Here is a 15,365-nt window from a genome sequence, read left to right on the forward strand (position 1 = left end):
CATTAGCCTTGGGTAGAAAGGGGAGAGGGTGTTTGTCCTCCTTCAGGAAACTCATCCTAGCTTCCAGGAACCTGGTTCCTTCCTTCTCAGGTCCCTTTCCTTCAGGTTCTGATCTTACAGCAGGCCACCCTTTTTGTCACATAGCACTCTGAAACAGGAGGAGGCCAGGGGGACAGAATGCATGTGTTCAAAGAAACAAAGGGCCTTTAAAAATGAGACCCAGTCATGTGCAGTGAGAGACGTCATCTCCGCCCAGGTTAGAAAACACTGTGCCCAGCTGCCTCGTGTGCGCATTTCTTCAAAGACTGCCTTATCACACAAGCACCTCTGTGGTTCCCCCCGACTGCCCCCAGCTTTCCTCTAGCCATCAGCACCTGATTGTGGCTACATCTGGTCAAATTAAATGATAATGTTGATGGGGGAAAACCCCCAGGGCGCTGTGAGAAAGCATGTATTCTATAGACGGGAGAGAACACTGAATTATGTTTTATACACGTTATAGAGCTTTTCTCTCAGGCTTCTCAGGCCATGGTAAGGGGCGAAAGATGATGGGAGCGAACGGGGTGATGGTTGCAGAGTGATTCCCAAGGGGTTCTGCGTTGCCAAAGCTGCTTCTGTATGTGGTGGCAATCCCAGAGAAGCTCCCCCCTCTCACTCTTCAGGTTTTGAAACTGTGAGTGTTTCATCCCAGCTGGAAGCAAAGGTACCCATATGGCTTGCCCTAAGGGAAAACATGAGGCTGTTTGGGGAAAGCATACCCTCAACATTTCTGTGCTCTCTGAGGAGGTTTCCCCGTCCTACACTCAGAGACTCGAGGGCCACGTTACCTGAGCATTTCTGCCTTTGATGTCATCAGAGCTCTGCCCGGCTGCCTCGGCGTGGAGCCAGGGACCAGGTGTGCGGCCTGAAAGACACAGGAACCATCTCACCATCTGTTGGCCCAGGGCCGGCTCTGCACTTCACAGAGAAAGTCTGGCTAAACCGGCACGTAGGGCAACGGCACAGGACCCAAGGGTAATGTGAGCCTGTCAACCTGAAACCCACGGGTTCCTGGCCCTAGACTGTGTGTTTCCACCCACGGCCTCTATGTCAAAGACCGTGGATGCAGAGGCGTCATGTCCACTGCGCTGGGAGAACAAGTCACGAAGGCCGCTCATCTAAATGCCAGTGAGAGCTTCTCAGCTCCAAACACACCACCAGCTCCGGACTCGCTCATGCGTCCTGGCCCCAGATGTGCCAGCGCCGTGCTGGAGTTGCTTAAAAAAAGGTGTAAAAGTACATGCTGCCTTAGCTCAGACCGTGTTCCATGAGGATCCAAGTCATTCTCTAAAACATATTAGGTTTAAATATTATACAAGTTACATATGAATAATTCTCATAATTAAGAATTCAAAGAATATTGAAAATATAATAGAAAAAACCCAAAAAAAACCCTAAAGTGCTTCCCCTCTGCCTGACCTTCTCTCTAATCCCAATTATTTATCCCAGAGTCACCTCTGCTATAAGTCTGGTGTTTATCCCTCCAGCTTTGTTTTTGTTTTCGGCATTTAGGTGTGTGTATACACAGATACTTGGTTTGGTTGGTCTAGCCAAGTTTTAAACCCACATTCCTAGGAATTCCAGAACTCTTCCTGTGAGTCAGGTGATCCAAATGCTGTCCTTGTGTCTCTTTTTTGTGCACTTGGTACAAGATTTTTCCGTCTGCTTCTGTCACAGACTAGGAATTAAATAACCATGTCCCAAAGCCCTCCAAACAATTCACGCTGCTGTGCTACTTACAAAGCAACATGAAAAGCAGAAATATTCATCACAGATTATTTACAATAGTGAAAAACTGCTAATTACCTGTATCCAACAACAGTGTTTAGGAAATCTAGGGCTTGTTACTATATGATGGAGCACCAAGCAGCCATTTGAATGTCTACAAAGGCTCAAATAATTTTAGGTGCTGTTTGAAATGTAGGAGATAAAAGCAGGCTAGAAATTGTATAAATAGCAAGACCTCAGTTATTTTAAAAGTCCATTTAAAAATGTAAATAATATACTGAATTGATTCCTTTTGGATTTACTGCTTTTTAAAAATCTCCTAAAAATACTTTTCAAGTTTTCTGCAATGAACATATAAGTCATCTTAAGAATCCGTTATGGTAAGATACAGTTTTTAAAATGAACTGCCACATAGAAGGGTCTCTACAACTTACAAAACATGAATCCAATGAACACTGTAATTTTCATTAAAATACTTTTAAAATTAATGAGTGCATTTGTTCTAGGATAAAGATATTTTTGGGCAAATGGCATAGGGAGTGCTAGATTTTTAGCCAGATTTACAACCAAGTAAAAAGTAAAGAGTCACTGATATACAGCCCCTGACCTGATTCCATGTGGCAGTATGGCCTTGAAACTATTGTCCTTAGATTTATGAAACTCCAGTCTGCTACGGAAAAGCCTTCCTTTAGACCAAGATTTCTTAACTTGGCTCTACTGACATTTGGGGCTGGATAATTCTTTGCTGTGGGAGGGCTGCCTATGTGCTGTAAGCTGTTTCACAGCATCCCTGGTCTCTATCCACTAGATAGAGGCCAGTAGCACATGCCCCAGACCACTTTTGTGTCAACAAAAACTGTCTCCAGACTGTGCCAAATGTCTGTCAACAAAAAATGTCTCCAGACTGTTCTCCCCTGGGGGGCAAAATCCCCCCTTGGAGAACCACAAGGCAATGAAACAGGCTTCTCCATAGGTAAGCAGTTCCAACTAATTTTCATAAACACTACTGGAAACAACAGTGGACCTAAAGGAGAATTAATTTCTTCATAAAACAGAAAGGAAAACTCTCCATCTTATTGTAAAAAAAAATTTCACTGCTGCTAGAAGTGGGTGGCTGAGAGTTATCAGGGTTACCCAGGATGCTTTTCATCCAAATATCTCCTTGGGGGGATTTTCCCTTATGAGATGCCACTAGAATCTCTTAAAATTCAACAACTAGAGCCCTTTTGCTTGAAATAGTCCTTCACATCCTGTTTGCCCACAGAACAGTGTTTCAGATTCACTAAAATGGTGGTTTTCAAACTTTTGGTACCACAACATGCAGTAAGAAGTCTGTTTTTCATCTCCACCCAGTCACATGCGTCTACTGCACGCAGAGCAGCCCAAGTGACCACTGCTGCTGCCTCCTGGCAACCAGATGGCGCCTCTTCCCCCGGTTATTAACACGCTGTGTTGCCGGAGCTGCTGGCTACAGAGCAGCCGGACATGAAAGATGTCTCTAAACTGTGGGGCTTAAAGAAGAAAGTCCGTGCTTGGGCTGAAATAGCAGAGGCCCGAGGGCCATGCTGGCTTCCAACTTTATTTTTTGTCATTTGTAAACCAAGCCAACTTGTACCTTTTCCCAGACACAGAGATATTTTCATGTCAAAAAAAAAAAAAAAAAATTCATTCTGTAGCCAACCAACAAGAGGCTGAATACTGCAGGACTTGGAAAGCATCCAGAAAGGATTCACAGTCTTGGCTAACCATCAAAGCTAGGTCTCTTTGAGAGCCTCCCAGAACTCCTCCCAGCCTTGGAGTTAGATAAAATAATTAGCTACTAAAGGTGTCCGAAAAAGGCCTGAGAAAATCTGGTTAAAATGTATAACCTTGTATTGCTACTGATGGGAGTAGTCATTTTTATATCTTTTAAAAATAATAAAAAGATTCTCTTAAAAAATGTATTTATCCAGAAAGATGTTGATTTGAACTCTTAAAAAGCAACATGGAACCATTTTCCCTTTTGAGACTGAATTCTGTCTGTGGCTCCCTTTCTAATGTCAAGGCCATCCCTTCCTCTCAAGTGAGCCTAGGGCATGTAGTGGGATCTTCCTAGGCCTCTGCATGGAGACCCCTCACTTGAGAAGCCGTGGAACACACCCTTGGTTTTGTTCCAGTATTTCAGGCAGCCTGTCCACTTCAAGAACAAGTCTCAGGTTCTTCTAGCTGACATGCAACAAAGAACCTCACCTGAGCCCTGGCTTTACCACCAGCTGTGACCAGGGCCAGGTCACCCTACTTCTGCCTAGGTTTCTTTAGCTCAACCTGAAGGAGCTGGGCTGGAAAACCTCATAGGGCCTTCCCTGTTCTAATGCTGGAAGCCTCTCACAGTCTCTAACGAAAGGAAATGACGGGTTTCACTGGAAATGATAATTCTAGTATCTGCCAGAGCTACGCCTTAGAAATTGCATGTCTGGCCTTTCCTCTCCTTCCTTGCTGTTGCTGCTACAGTTGACATTGGCCTGAGGGACCCACTTCCCCCTTGCAGAGAATTTACAGGGTCACCCTAGACAACTTGGGGCACTCAGATCAGGGGTGGGCTAATGATAGTCTCTCTCCCAATAATTTGGAATTTTAGAATTCGTTTTAATGATTATTAAAAGTAATATATATTATATTACTATAGAACACTTGGACAAAATAGTGAAGCATAAGGAAAATAAAAATCACCCAACATTCCACCATCAAGGGATAACTACTCTTAACACTGCAGTGTATGTATTTTTAGCCTCTTCTGTCTTTTCTTTTTTTAAAAAATAAATTTATTTATTTATTTATTTACTGGCTGCATTGGGTCTGTTGCTGCTGGCAGGCTTTCTCTAGTTGAGGCGTGCAGGGGCTACTCTTAGTTGCGGTGTGCAGGCGTCTCATTACAGTGGCTTCTCTTGTTGCGGAGCATGGGCTTTAGGCATGCGGGCTTCAGTAGCTGTGGCTCATGGGCTCAAGAGCACAGGCTCAGTAGTTGTGGCACACGGGCTTAGCTGCTCCACGGCATGTGGGATCTTCCCAGACCAGGGATCAAACCCATGTTCCCTGCATTGGCAGGTGGATTCTTAAGCACTGCGCCACCAAGGAAGTCCTCTCTTTTCTTTCCTGGGTCCACTTTTCCCTCTTCATATAAATTCACAAACTATTTTCTTTTTAAAATTAAATTTAGGTTTTACTTAATGTACTTTTGGTATACTGGGCTATTTTGTTTTGTTTTGATTTCTCAAGGTAGCACTGGCATTTTCCCTTGCCACTAAGTGTTCAACAGCACTATTATAATAGGTGCAGAACATTCCATCCTGGGGCTCTGCTCCGATTTATGGAACCCCACTGCTGGAGATTTGTGCTGTTTTCAAATTTCTTCTGTAAGTGTGTGGGTATTTTTATTGATGAATTCAACAAGTATTTATTGAATGTCTGTGTGCCTGTGTGCCTGGCCCCATGCCAGGAGCTGACGATAGACCCGTGAATAAAAATGGATGCTGTCTCTGCCCTCTAGGGCCTCCACTGTACTTAGGGACACAGAAAGGAGAGAGGTAGATATGTAACACGTCCGGAGCTGATGCATGCTTTGAAGAAAATGATAAGGCAGCGTAAAGAGGACACAAGTGATAGGACAGGAAGGGTGCTGTTTCATCTGGAGTCGTCCTCAGGGAAGACTACACGGAGGGCTGCTGTCCCCAGTAACAATCAGGCGTGGCTAAGGTAAGCACACCAGGCAGAAGTCCTTACTGCCTAACTGCCCTCCACAAGGGCGGAAAGAAACGCCCTGGCACTGGCATTGTCTTCTGCGTCTCTCAGTCTTGGGACATCTAATCCTTTGATTTTATGATGTGAATCACCCTGTACTGTTAAAGTTACTGCAGTGCCTGGTGGAGAAGTTTCTCTGTTAATGGAAATAATGGTAGCCAGTTTTGCTGTGTGTAAAGTAACTCTATTTTAGAAGAGACGTTGGGCCGCAATGAGATACCACTTCACACCCATCAAGATGGCTACAAACAAAACAAAACAAAACACCAAGACCAGAAAATAACAAGTGTTGGAGAGGATGTGGAGAAACCAGAACCCTTGTGTACTATTGGTAGGAATGTAAAATAGGAAACAGTATGGCAGTTCCTGAAAAAATTAAAAATAGAATTACCTTATCATCTAGCAATTCCACCTCTGGGTGTATACACAAAAGAATTGAAAGTAGGGTCTCAAACAGTTATGGGTACCCTCATGTACACAGCAGTATTGCTCATAACAGCCAAAAGATAGAAGCAACCTAGGCTTCCCTGGTGGCACAGTGGTTAAGAATCCGCCTGCCAATGCAGGGGACACGGGTTTGAGCCCTGGTCTGGGAAGATCTCACACGCCGTGAAGCAACTAAGCCCATGCGCCACAACTATTGAGCCCACACACCGCAACTACTGAAGCCTGGGTGCCTAGAGCCCATGCTCCACAACAAGAGAAGCCACCGCAATGAGAAGCCCATGCACTGCTATGAAGAGTAGCCCCCACTCTCCACAATTACAGAAAGCCTGTGTGCAGCAATGAAGACCCAATGCAGCCAATAAATTTTAAAAAAAGATGGAAGCAACCCGAGTGTCTATTGATGGATGAATAGTGTGGTAACTACATACAATGGAATGTTACTCAGCCTTAAAAAGGAAGGAAATTGTGACACATGCTACAACATACATGATCCTTGAAGACATAATGCTAAGTGAAATAAGCCAGTCTCAAAAAGTCAAGTATAGCACGATTCTAGTTACATGAGGTACCAACAGTAGTCAAACTCATAGAGCCACAGAGCCAGAAAGTAGAATGGTGGTTGCCAGGAGGTTGGGGAAGGGGAGAATGGGGAGTTGTTTAATGGGTGCAGAGTTTCAGTTTTGCAAGATGAAAACAGCTCTGGAAATTGGTTGCACCATGTAAGTGCATTTCACACTACTTGACTGTACACATAAAAATGGTTAGGATGGTCAATTTCATGTTATGTATTTTTTTTAACCACAATTAAAAGTAAAGAAAAAAGGAGCTGGGATGAAAACAAATTTCTAATCAGCCACTTTCCTACTGAACTGACTATGATGAGGATGGTTTTGCTGGGAACACCAGACTGAAATGTGATGTTTGTGTGTCTGTCCCTTCCCTCACCAACATGTGAATCTCTCAAGGGCAGGTCAGGGGGATCATTTATCTAAATCTCTCCAGAGCTATAGACCGCAATAAGTATCTGTCCATGTGATGTTGCCTTTACTCTTACTACCATCATGTTAATAAATATTTGTGAAAAAATATATGCATTTTTCCCCAAAGATTCCTAGTGAAAGGGTTTTTGCACTTTCATTTTATTGTGGTAAAGTATATAGAATATAAAATTTACCATTAATGATGTGTAGTACATCCTCATTGCTGTGCAACCATCACCACTATCTAGTTGCAGAACATTTTCATCAGCCCAAAAAGGAAACCTGTACCCATTAGCAGTCACTCCCCATTCTCGATACCACCCTGCCCTTGGCAACTGCTAAATCTACTTCCTGTGTGTTTGAATTTGCCTATTTTAGATATTTCATATCAATGGAATCCTACAATATGTGGCCTTTATATCTGGCTTCTTTCACTTAGCATAATGTTTTCAAGGTTCATCCATGTTGTAGCCTCTACTACTGCTTCATTCCTTCTTATTGTCCAATCCAATAATATTCCAATGCATGGCTATACCACATTTTATTTATCTATTCACCAGTTGATGGACATTTGGATTGTCACCTTTTGGCTACTGTGAATAGTGCTGCTGTGAATATTTGTCTATGAGCTCTTGTTTGAACTCCTGTTATCAATTCTTTGGGGTATACATCCAGGAGTGGAATTGCTAGGGAGTAGCAATGGTAATTCTGTTTAACTTATTGAGGAACCTAATGCATTTTAAAAACATTTAAAAGTTGGACAAAATCATCTACCAAAGAAAGAACATGGCTCATACTTGCAGAGTGGAGACTGAGAAGATAGCACCGGAAGAGCTAAGACTTAGGGTATTTGTGTGCCATTTGTGTGTCAGTAGGACAGAGAGAAAGCAGGTAAATGGGCAGGGACAGAGCTCCAGAACTGCTACAAAAGAGCATGGAAATACCCTCATCTGACAGAACCAACGTGGTCTCCCACACCCTGAAGTACTCTAATCTTGGGTTACAGGTCAATGGCAGAAATACAAGAGGAGAACTGTAAGAAGAAATGTAATCAGACAGGCATGACCTATATCAGACTCACACTCATATAGTTAACAAGGTTCTCCCCCATGGCTCACAGGAATGGCAGGAACATGCTCATTTAATTGTGCTAGGAGGTATGAAGTATTTTATATCCACCAATGCCACATCAGTCTAAAACTATATCTTCTGTTTGAAATGGCAAATGCCTTTCTGGTCTGTAGGATGTCAATTCATTAGTAGGTTGTTGTTTGTTGGTTTGTTTTTTGTTTTGTTTTGTTTTTTTAACTGCTCCTTCTGGATCATCAGGAGATTATTTCTTTGGTGTGGACACTGGTTTGAACATTGTTCTGCAAGGAGAGGAACACAGCATGAACTGCCACATGTGTCCTCCTGGTGAGCTGTGTGAGGTGAAGCTTTTCTTCTATTCTCAGGATGAGACTAGGCACCATGAGCTCCAAAATGCAGGTAACTTAGATTAGAATTTACTCATTTGAAGGACTCCACAGCACACTACTGAGAAAGGCAGTATAACAGAAAGAGATTTTTTTAAATGACTCTATCCACAAATATATAATCCAAAGTTAACTGCTAATAATATCTAACACACCTCTTTGCAATCTGGTTTCTATGCATGTATGAGAATGAACCACATGAGATGGCCAATATGCAGTCTTTTTTGATCTATAAAAAAGAGCAGAAGAAAGATGGTGGCAAAGTAGAAGGATGTGGAATGCATCGCTCTCTACAGATGCATCAGGAACACACCAAAAGACGCAATAATTCCCACAGAGAACAGGCTAAACACCAGCAAACATCAGACACCAGAAAGGACTGCAAAGATCCTGACATAACTGGGTAGGACAGAGGAGGAAAAAAAAAAAAAGGAGGAAGAGGAGGAGAAGAAAGGAAAGGGACAGGTCCCACACCCTGGGGAGGTGGGATCTGAAACAGAGGGGAGATGGCTGAATTTGGGGAAACGTCCCTTATCTGACAGGGAAACCCCTTCTCCAATGGGGAATTTCCCTGGGTCAGAAGGGAGGCGTTTGGGACTGTTCAAACAGGGTGGAGTGGCTGAGCTGTGGCAGATGGGAAAGAATGAGAAACACATAGAGGGTCCACACCATGGCTCAGCGTGTCCTGACTGAGACGTGGGTTCACAGCTGAACAGGGGGTCTGGGAGCTGGAACGTGGGAACTGGAGAACTGGTTCAGGGTGAGAAATATTGTTGGCAGTGGGGAGATGGACTGAGAGGATAGGAGGGAAGAAATCCACAGCGGAGAGTGCCTACCGCAGAAAGGTGGGCAGCCATGGCAGTGGCTCAATACTGCTGAGTCACAAGCAGGGAGGAGGAGCCGCGGGTGTAGCCTCTCTCTAGGCGCCTGCAATGAACAAAGGAAGGACCTCTCTGGGCTTGGCTAACACACTCAGGGATAACAAAGGCCCCCCCGGGCGGGGCCGACTTAGAGTGCCTGCAGCCAAGAGCCAAAAGTCCACAGAGTGGCCCAGCTCTGGAGACATTCTGTTAACACCTGAGCCACTGGTGTCCCTCTGCAACAGACACTGCCACAGCCAACTTAGCTGCCATGACCCAGGCAGGGCGCACCGGCAGAGTCATAACAGGGGGGAGGAGCCACAGCTGCAGTCGCTCTCTTGGCCTGAGCCACCGCGACCCAGGCAGGGCGCCACTGCTCACTCACTCCCAGGGAAAGGAGCCACTATTGTACCCTCTCTCGCCCCACACACCGGCACTTACAGACAAACAATAAAGGAAGCTCTGCTGGTCACAGAGTAATACAAAAAACCCAAGGTGGGTACAAGGACACTTACAGCTGAGACTCTGAGGAAACAGAAATATTATTATTAATTCTATTGATCGGGTTCATTCTGGGGTCAGGTCTAGTTTTTTTTTAATTATTTATTTTATTTTATTTTATTTCATTAATTATGATCTTAGTCCTAAGGGATCTACACGTTTTATAACATATTTTTTATTGTATTTTTTATTCTATTTTTATTTTTAGCCTTTTTATATATTTCTATTTCTAGCTAAGTTTTTTGTAGTGCTGACTGTATCGCTCCTACATTCTTTTCATCTCTATCTTTTATACATTGCTATTTCTTTCTTTTTCTTTTCATATTTCCAGTCACACTACGCTCTTCTGTTGCCCTGTCTTCTATCCTTTTTTAGTTCATTTTATCTTAATATACTTATAAGCAATATTATCGGTCCGCTCTGTTTCCTTGCTTTATTCTCCAGATGACACACGGCTTTGGTTTTTATTATTAGGTTTTGTTCTAAGTATAATCTTAGTTCTAAGTATAATTGTCTGATTTTGTTCTGAGAATCTTCAGTCTGTCTGGTGGTACTCTTGCTCTTTATTATATTTGATCCTAGCTTTCAAAATGTCCCTGGATTTGTGTTTGTGTGTGTGTGGGTTTGGTTTTTTTTTTTTTTTTTTTTTTGGTTTTGAATTTCTGTTGGTTTTCTCTTTGATTGTCTGATGGCATACTGGGGTTCTTCTGTGAGGTCTTTCTAGTGCCTTATGTTCTACTGGATTCAGTATTTGTGTGTCTTATACATGTATGTGTTTCCTTGACTTAGTATTTGTTTGACTCAACACTCTGCCATTAGTCTGGGGCTTGGAAAGTCTTCTTTAAACCCCTTTACTGCCAGGACAAGCAACCTCTGAAGTCTGGATTACTCCATCAGAAGTCAAGTAGGAGGCTCTGGGAAGGGAGCACTGAATCCAGGATGCTAGACTACTAGGGAGTCCTCAGACACAGGGAAGATTAACTGCAGAGGACTCTCATGGAGCCCTGTATCAGAGTCTAAGACTTGGCTTCATCCGACTGTCTGCAACTGCCAGTGTTGGACACATCACACCAAACTACAAACAAGACAGGAACACAAACCCACCCATCAGCACACAGACTACCTAAAGTCATATTAACCTCACAGATACCCTACAACACACCACCTGATGTGGCCCTGCTCATCAGAGAGAAAAGACACAGACCCACACACCAGAAAGCAGACACCAGACCCCCCCACCAGGAAGCCTACTCAAAACACTGAACAAATCCCACCACAGGGGGCAGAGGGCAGAAACAAGAAGAATTACTACTAGGCAGCATAGGAGACAGCAAATCCTATAAATTAGACAAAATGAGAAAACAAAGAAACACCATGCAGACAAAGGAGCAGGAAAAAACCCCACAAGACCAAATAAATGAAGCGGAAATAGGAAAATTGCCTGAAAAAAGAATTCATAGTAATGATAGTAAAGATGATCCAAAATCTTGATAACAAAATACAGACAATACAAGAAACAGTTAATAAGGACTCAGAAGAACGAAAGAGCAAACAAAGAGTAATGGACAACAAAATAACCAAAACTAAAAATATTCTAGATGGTATAAGCAGCAGAATAACTAAGGCAGAAGAATGAATAAGTGAGTTGGAAGATAGAATGGGGGAAATAACTGCCACAGAGCAGGAAAGAGAAAAAAGAATAGAAAGAATGGAAGACAGTCCCAGAGACCTTGGTGACAACATTAAGTGCACCAACATTCAAATCATAGGCATCCCAGAAGAAGAAGGAAAAAAGAAAGGGTCTGGGAAAATATTTGAAGAGGTTATAATGGAAAACTTCCTCAACATGGGAAAGGAAATAATTAATCAAGTCCAAGAAGCACAGAGTCCCATACAGAACAAACCCACCGAGAAATACACTGAGGCACATATTAAGTACATTAATGACAATTAAACACAAAGAAAAAATATTAAAAGCAGCAGCAACAAATAACATATAAGGGAAAACCCATAAGGATAACAGCTGATCTTTCTGCAGAAACTCTGCAGGCCAGAAGGGAATGGCAGGATATACTGAAAGTCCTGAGAGAGAAAAACCTACAGCCAAGAATACTCTACCCAGCAAGAATCTCATTCAGATTCGATGGAGAAATCAAAAGCTTTACAGACAAGCAAAAGTTAAGAGAATTCAACACCACCAAGCCAGCCTTACAACAATTGCTTAAGGAACTCTTCTATATAGGAAACACAAGAGAAGGAAAAGACCTACAAAAACAAACCCAAAACAATTAAGAAAATGGTAATCGGAACACACATGTCAATAATCACCTTAAATGTAAATGGATTAAATGCTCCAATCAAAAGACACAGACTGGTTGAATGGATACAAAAACAAGACCCTTATATATGCTGCCTACAAGAAACCCACTTCAGACCAAGGGACACATACAGACTGAAAGTAAAGGGATGCAAAAAGATATTCCATGTAAATGGAAGTCAAAAGAAAGCTGGAGTAGCAATACTCATATCAGACAAATTAGACTTTAAAGTAAAGACTGTTACAAGAGACAAGGAAGGACACTACATAATGATCAAGGGATCCATCCAAGAAGAAGATATAACAATTGTAAATATCTATGCACCCAACATAGGAGCACCTCAATTCATGAGGCAAATGCTAACAGCCAAAAAAGGGGACATCGACAGTAACACAATAATAGTAGGAGACTTGAACACCCCACTTACACCAATGGACAGATCATCCAGACAGAAAAGAAATAAGGACTCACAAGCTTTAAATGACACATTAGATCATCTCGACTTAATTGATATTTATAGGACATTCCATCCCAAAATGACAGAATACACTTTCTTCTCAAGTGCACACGGAACATTTTCCAGGATAGATCACATCTTGGGTCATAAATCAAGCCTTGGTAAATTCAAGAAAACTGAAATCATATCAAGCATCTTCTCTGACCACAATGCCATGAGACTAGATATCAATTACAGGAAAAAAACTGTAAAAAATACAAACACATGGAGGCTAAACAATACACTATTAAACAACCAAGAAATCACTAACGAAATCAAAGAGGAAATCAAAAAATATCTAGAAACAAATGACAATGAAAACACAACAACCCAAAACCTATGGGATGCAGTAAAAGCAGTTCTAAGAGGGAAGTTTATAGCAATACAGTCCTACCTCAAGAAACAAGAGAAATATCCAATAAACAACCTAATCTTACACCTAAAACAATTAGAGAAAGAAGAACAAAGAAACCCCAAAGTGAGCAGAAGGAAAGAAATCATAAAGATCAGAGCAGAAATAAATGAAAAAGAAAGGAAGGAAGCAATAGCAAAAATTAATAAAACTAAAAGCTGGTTCTTTGAGAAGATAAACAAAATTGATAAACCATTAGCCAGACTCATCAGGAGAAAAGGGAGAAGACGCAAATCAACAGAATTAGAAATGAAAACGGATAAGTAACAACAGACACCACAGAAATACAAAAGATCATGAGAGACTACTACAAGCAATTATATGCCAACAAATTGGATAACCTGGAAGAAATGGATAAATTCTTAGAAAAGTACAATCTTCCAAGACTGAACCAGGAAGAAATAGAAACTATGAACAGACCAATCACAAGTACGGAAATTGAGTCAGTGATTACAAATCTCCCAACACACAAGAGCCCAGGACCAGGTGGATTCACGGGCGAATTCTATCAAACATTTAGAGAAGAGCTAACACCTATCCTTCTCAAACTCTTCCAAAATATTGCAGAAGGAGGAACACTCCCAAACTCATTCTACGAGGCCACCATCACCCTGATACCAAAACCAGGCAAAGATGTCACAAAAAAAGAAAATTACAGGCCAATATCACTGATGAGTAAATGCAAAGTCTTTTGTTGAGGATTTTGCAAAGATGCAAAAATCCTCAACAAAATACTAGCTAACAGAATCCAACAGCACATTAAAAAAATCATACAGCATAATCAAGTGGGGTTTATCCCTGGGATGCAAGGATTCTTCAACATACGCAAATCAATCAATGTGATACATCATATCAACAAATTGAAGGATAAAAACCATATGATCATTTCAATAGATGCGGAAAAAGCTTTTGACAAAATTCAACATCCATTTATGATAAAAACTCTCCAGAAAATGGGCATAGAAGGAAATTACTTCAACATAATAAAAGCCATATATGAGAAACCAAAAGCCAGCATCATTCTCAATGGGGAAAAACTGAAAGCATTCCCTCTAAGAACAGGAACAAGACAAGGGTGCCCACTCTCACCATTATTATTCAACATAGTTTTGGAAGTTTTAGCCCCAGCAGTCAGAGAAGACAATGAAATAAAAGGAATCCACGTTGGAAAAGAAGTAAAATTGTCACTCTTTGCAGATGACATGATATTATACATAGAAAACCCTAAAGATTCTACCAGAAAACTGCTAGCACTAATCGATGAATTTAGTAAAGTAGCAGGATACAAAAATAATATGCAGAAATCTCTTGCTTTCCTATACATTAACAACAAAACAGCAGAAAGAGAAATTAAGGAAACTCTCCCACTGACCATTGCAACAAAAAGAATAAAATACCTAGGAATAAATCTGCCTAAGGAGGCAAAAGACCTGCATGCAGAAAACTATAAGGCACTGATGAAAGAAATCAAAGACAATACAAACAGATGGAGAGACATACCATGTTCTTGGATTGGAAGATTCAACATTGTGAAAATGACTATCTACCCAAAACAATTTACAGATTCGACACAATCCCTATCAAATTAGCAATGGCATTTTTCACAGAACTAGAACAAGAAATCTTACAATTTGTATGGAAACACAAAAGACCCCGAACAGCCAAACAATCTTGAGAAGAAAAGATGGAGTTGGTGGAATTAGGCTTCCTGACTTCAAAGTATACTACAAGGCCACAGTGATCAAGACAGTATGGTACTGGCACAAAAATAGAAAGGAAGTTCAATAGAACAGAATAGAGAACCCAGAGGTAAACCCAAGCACATATGGGCACCTTATCTTTGACAAAGGAGGCAAGAATATACAATGGAGAAAAGACAGCCTCTTCAATAAGTGGTGCTGGGAAAATTGGACAGCTACATGTCAAAGAATGAAATTAGAACACTTCCTAACACCATACAAAAATAAACTCAGAATGGATTAAAGACCTAAATGTAAGGCCAGACACTATAAAACTCCTAGAGGAAAACATAGGCAGAACACTCTATGACATACATCAAAGCAAGATCCTTTTTGACCCACCTCCTAGAATAAAGGAAATAAAATCAAGAATAAACAAATGGGACCTAATGAGACTTAAAAGCTTTTGCATAGTGAAAGTAACCATAAACAAGACAAGAAGACAACCCTCAGAATGGGAGAAAATACTTGCCAACAAAGAAACGGACAAAGGATTAATCTCCAAAATATACAAGCAGCTCAGGCAGCTTAACACCAATAAAAGCAAATAACCCAATCCACAAATGGGTGGAAGACCTAAATAGACATTTCTC

The 15,365-nt window shown here is 41.5% G+C and overlaps 1 protein-coding gene across 2 annotated transcripts in view; it reads right to left on the reverse strand.

Annotated features, from left to right (window-relative positions):
* Positions 1-15,365, reverse strand: part of WIPF3 (WAS/WASL interacting protein family member 3) — a 95,117-nt gene that overhangs the window by 3,341 nt on the left and 76,411 nt on the right. For both annotated transcript variants that reach the window (XM_057733679.1, XM_057733678.1), the window contains exon 8: positions 828-904. In XM_057733679.1, coding sequence (XP_057589662.1) covers positions 828-904 — 77 coding nt within the window. The remainder of the gene's footprint in view (positions 1-827; positions 905-15,365) is intronic.

Source organism: Hippopotamus amphibius, chromosome 4 (assembly GCF_030028045.1).
Source record: "Hippopotamus amphibius kiboko isolate mHipAmp2 chromosome 4, mHipAmp2.hap2, whole genome shotgun sequence".
Lineage (NCBI taxonomy): Eukaryota > Metazoa > Chordata > Mammalia > Artiodactyla > Hippopotamidae > Hippopotamus > Hippopotamus amphibius.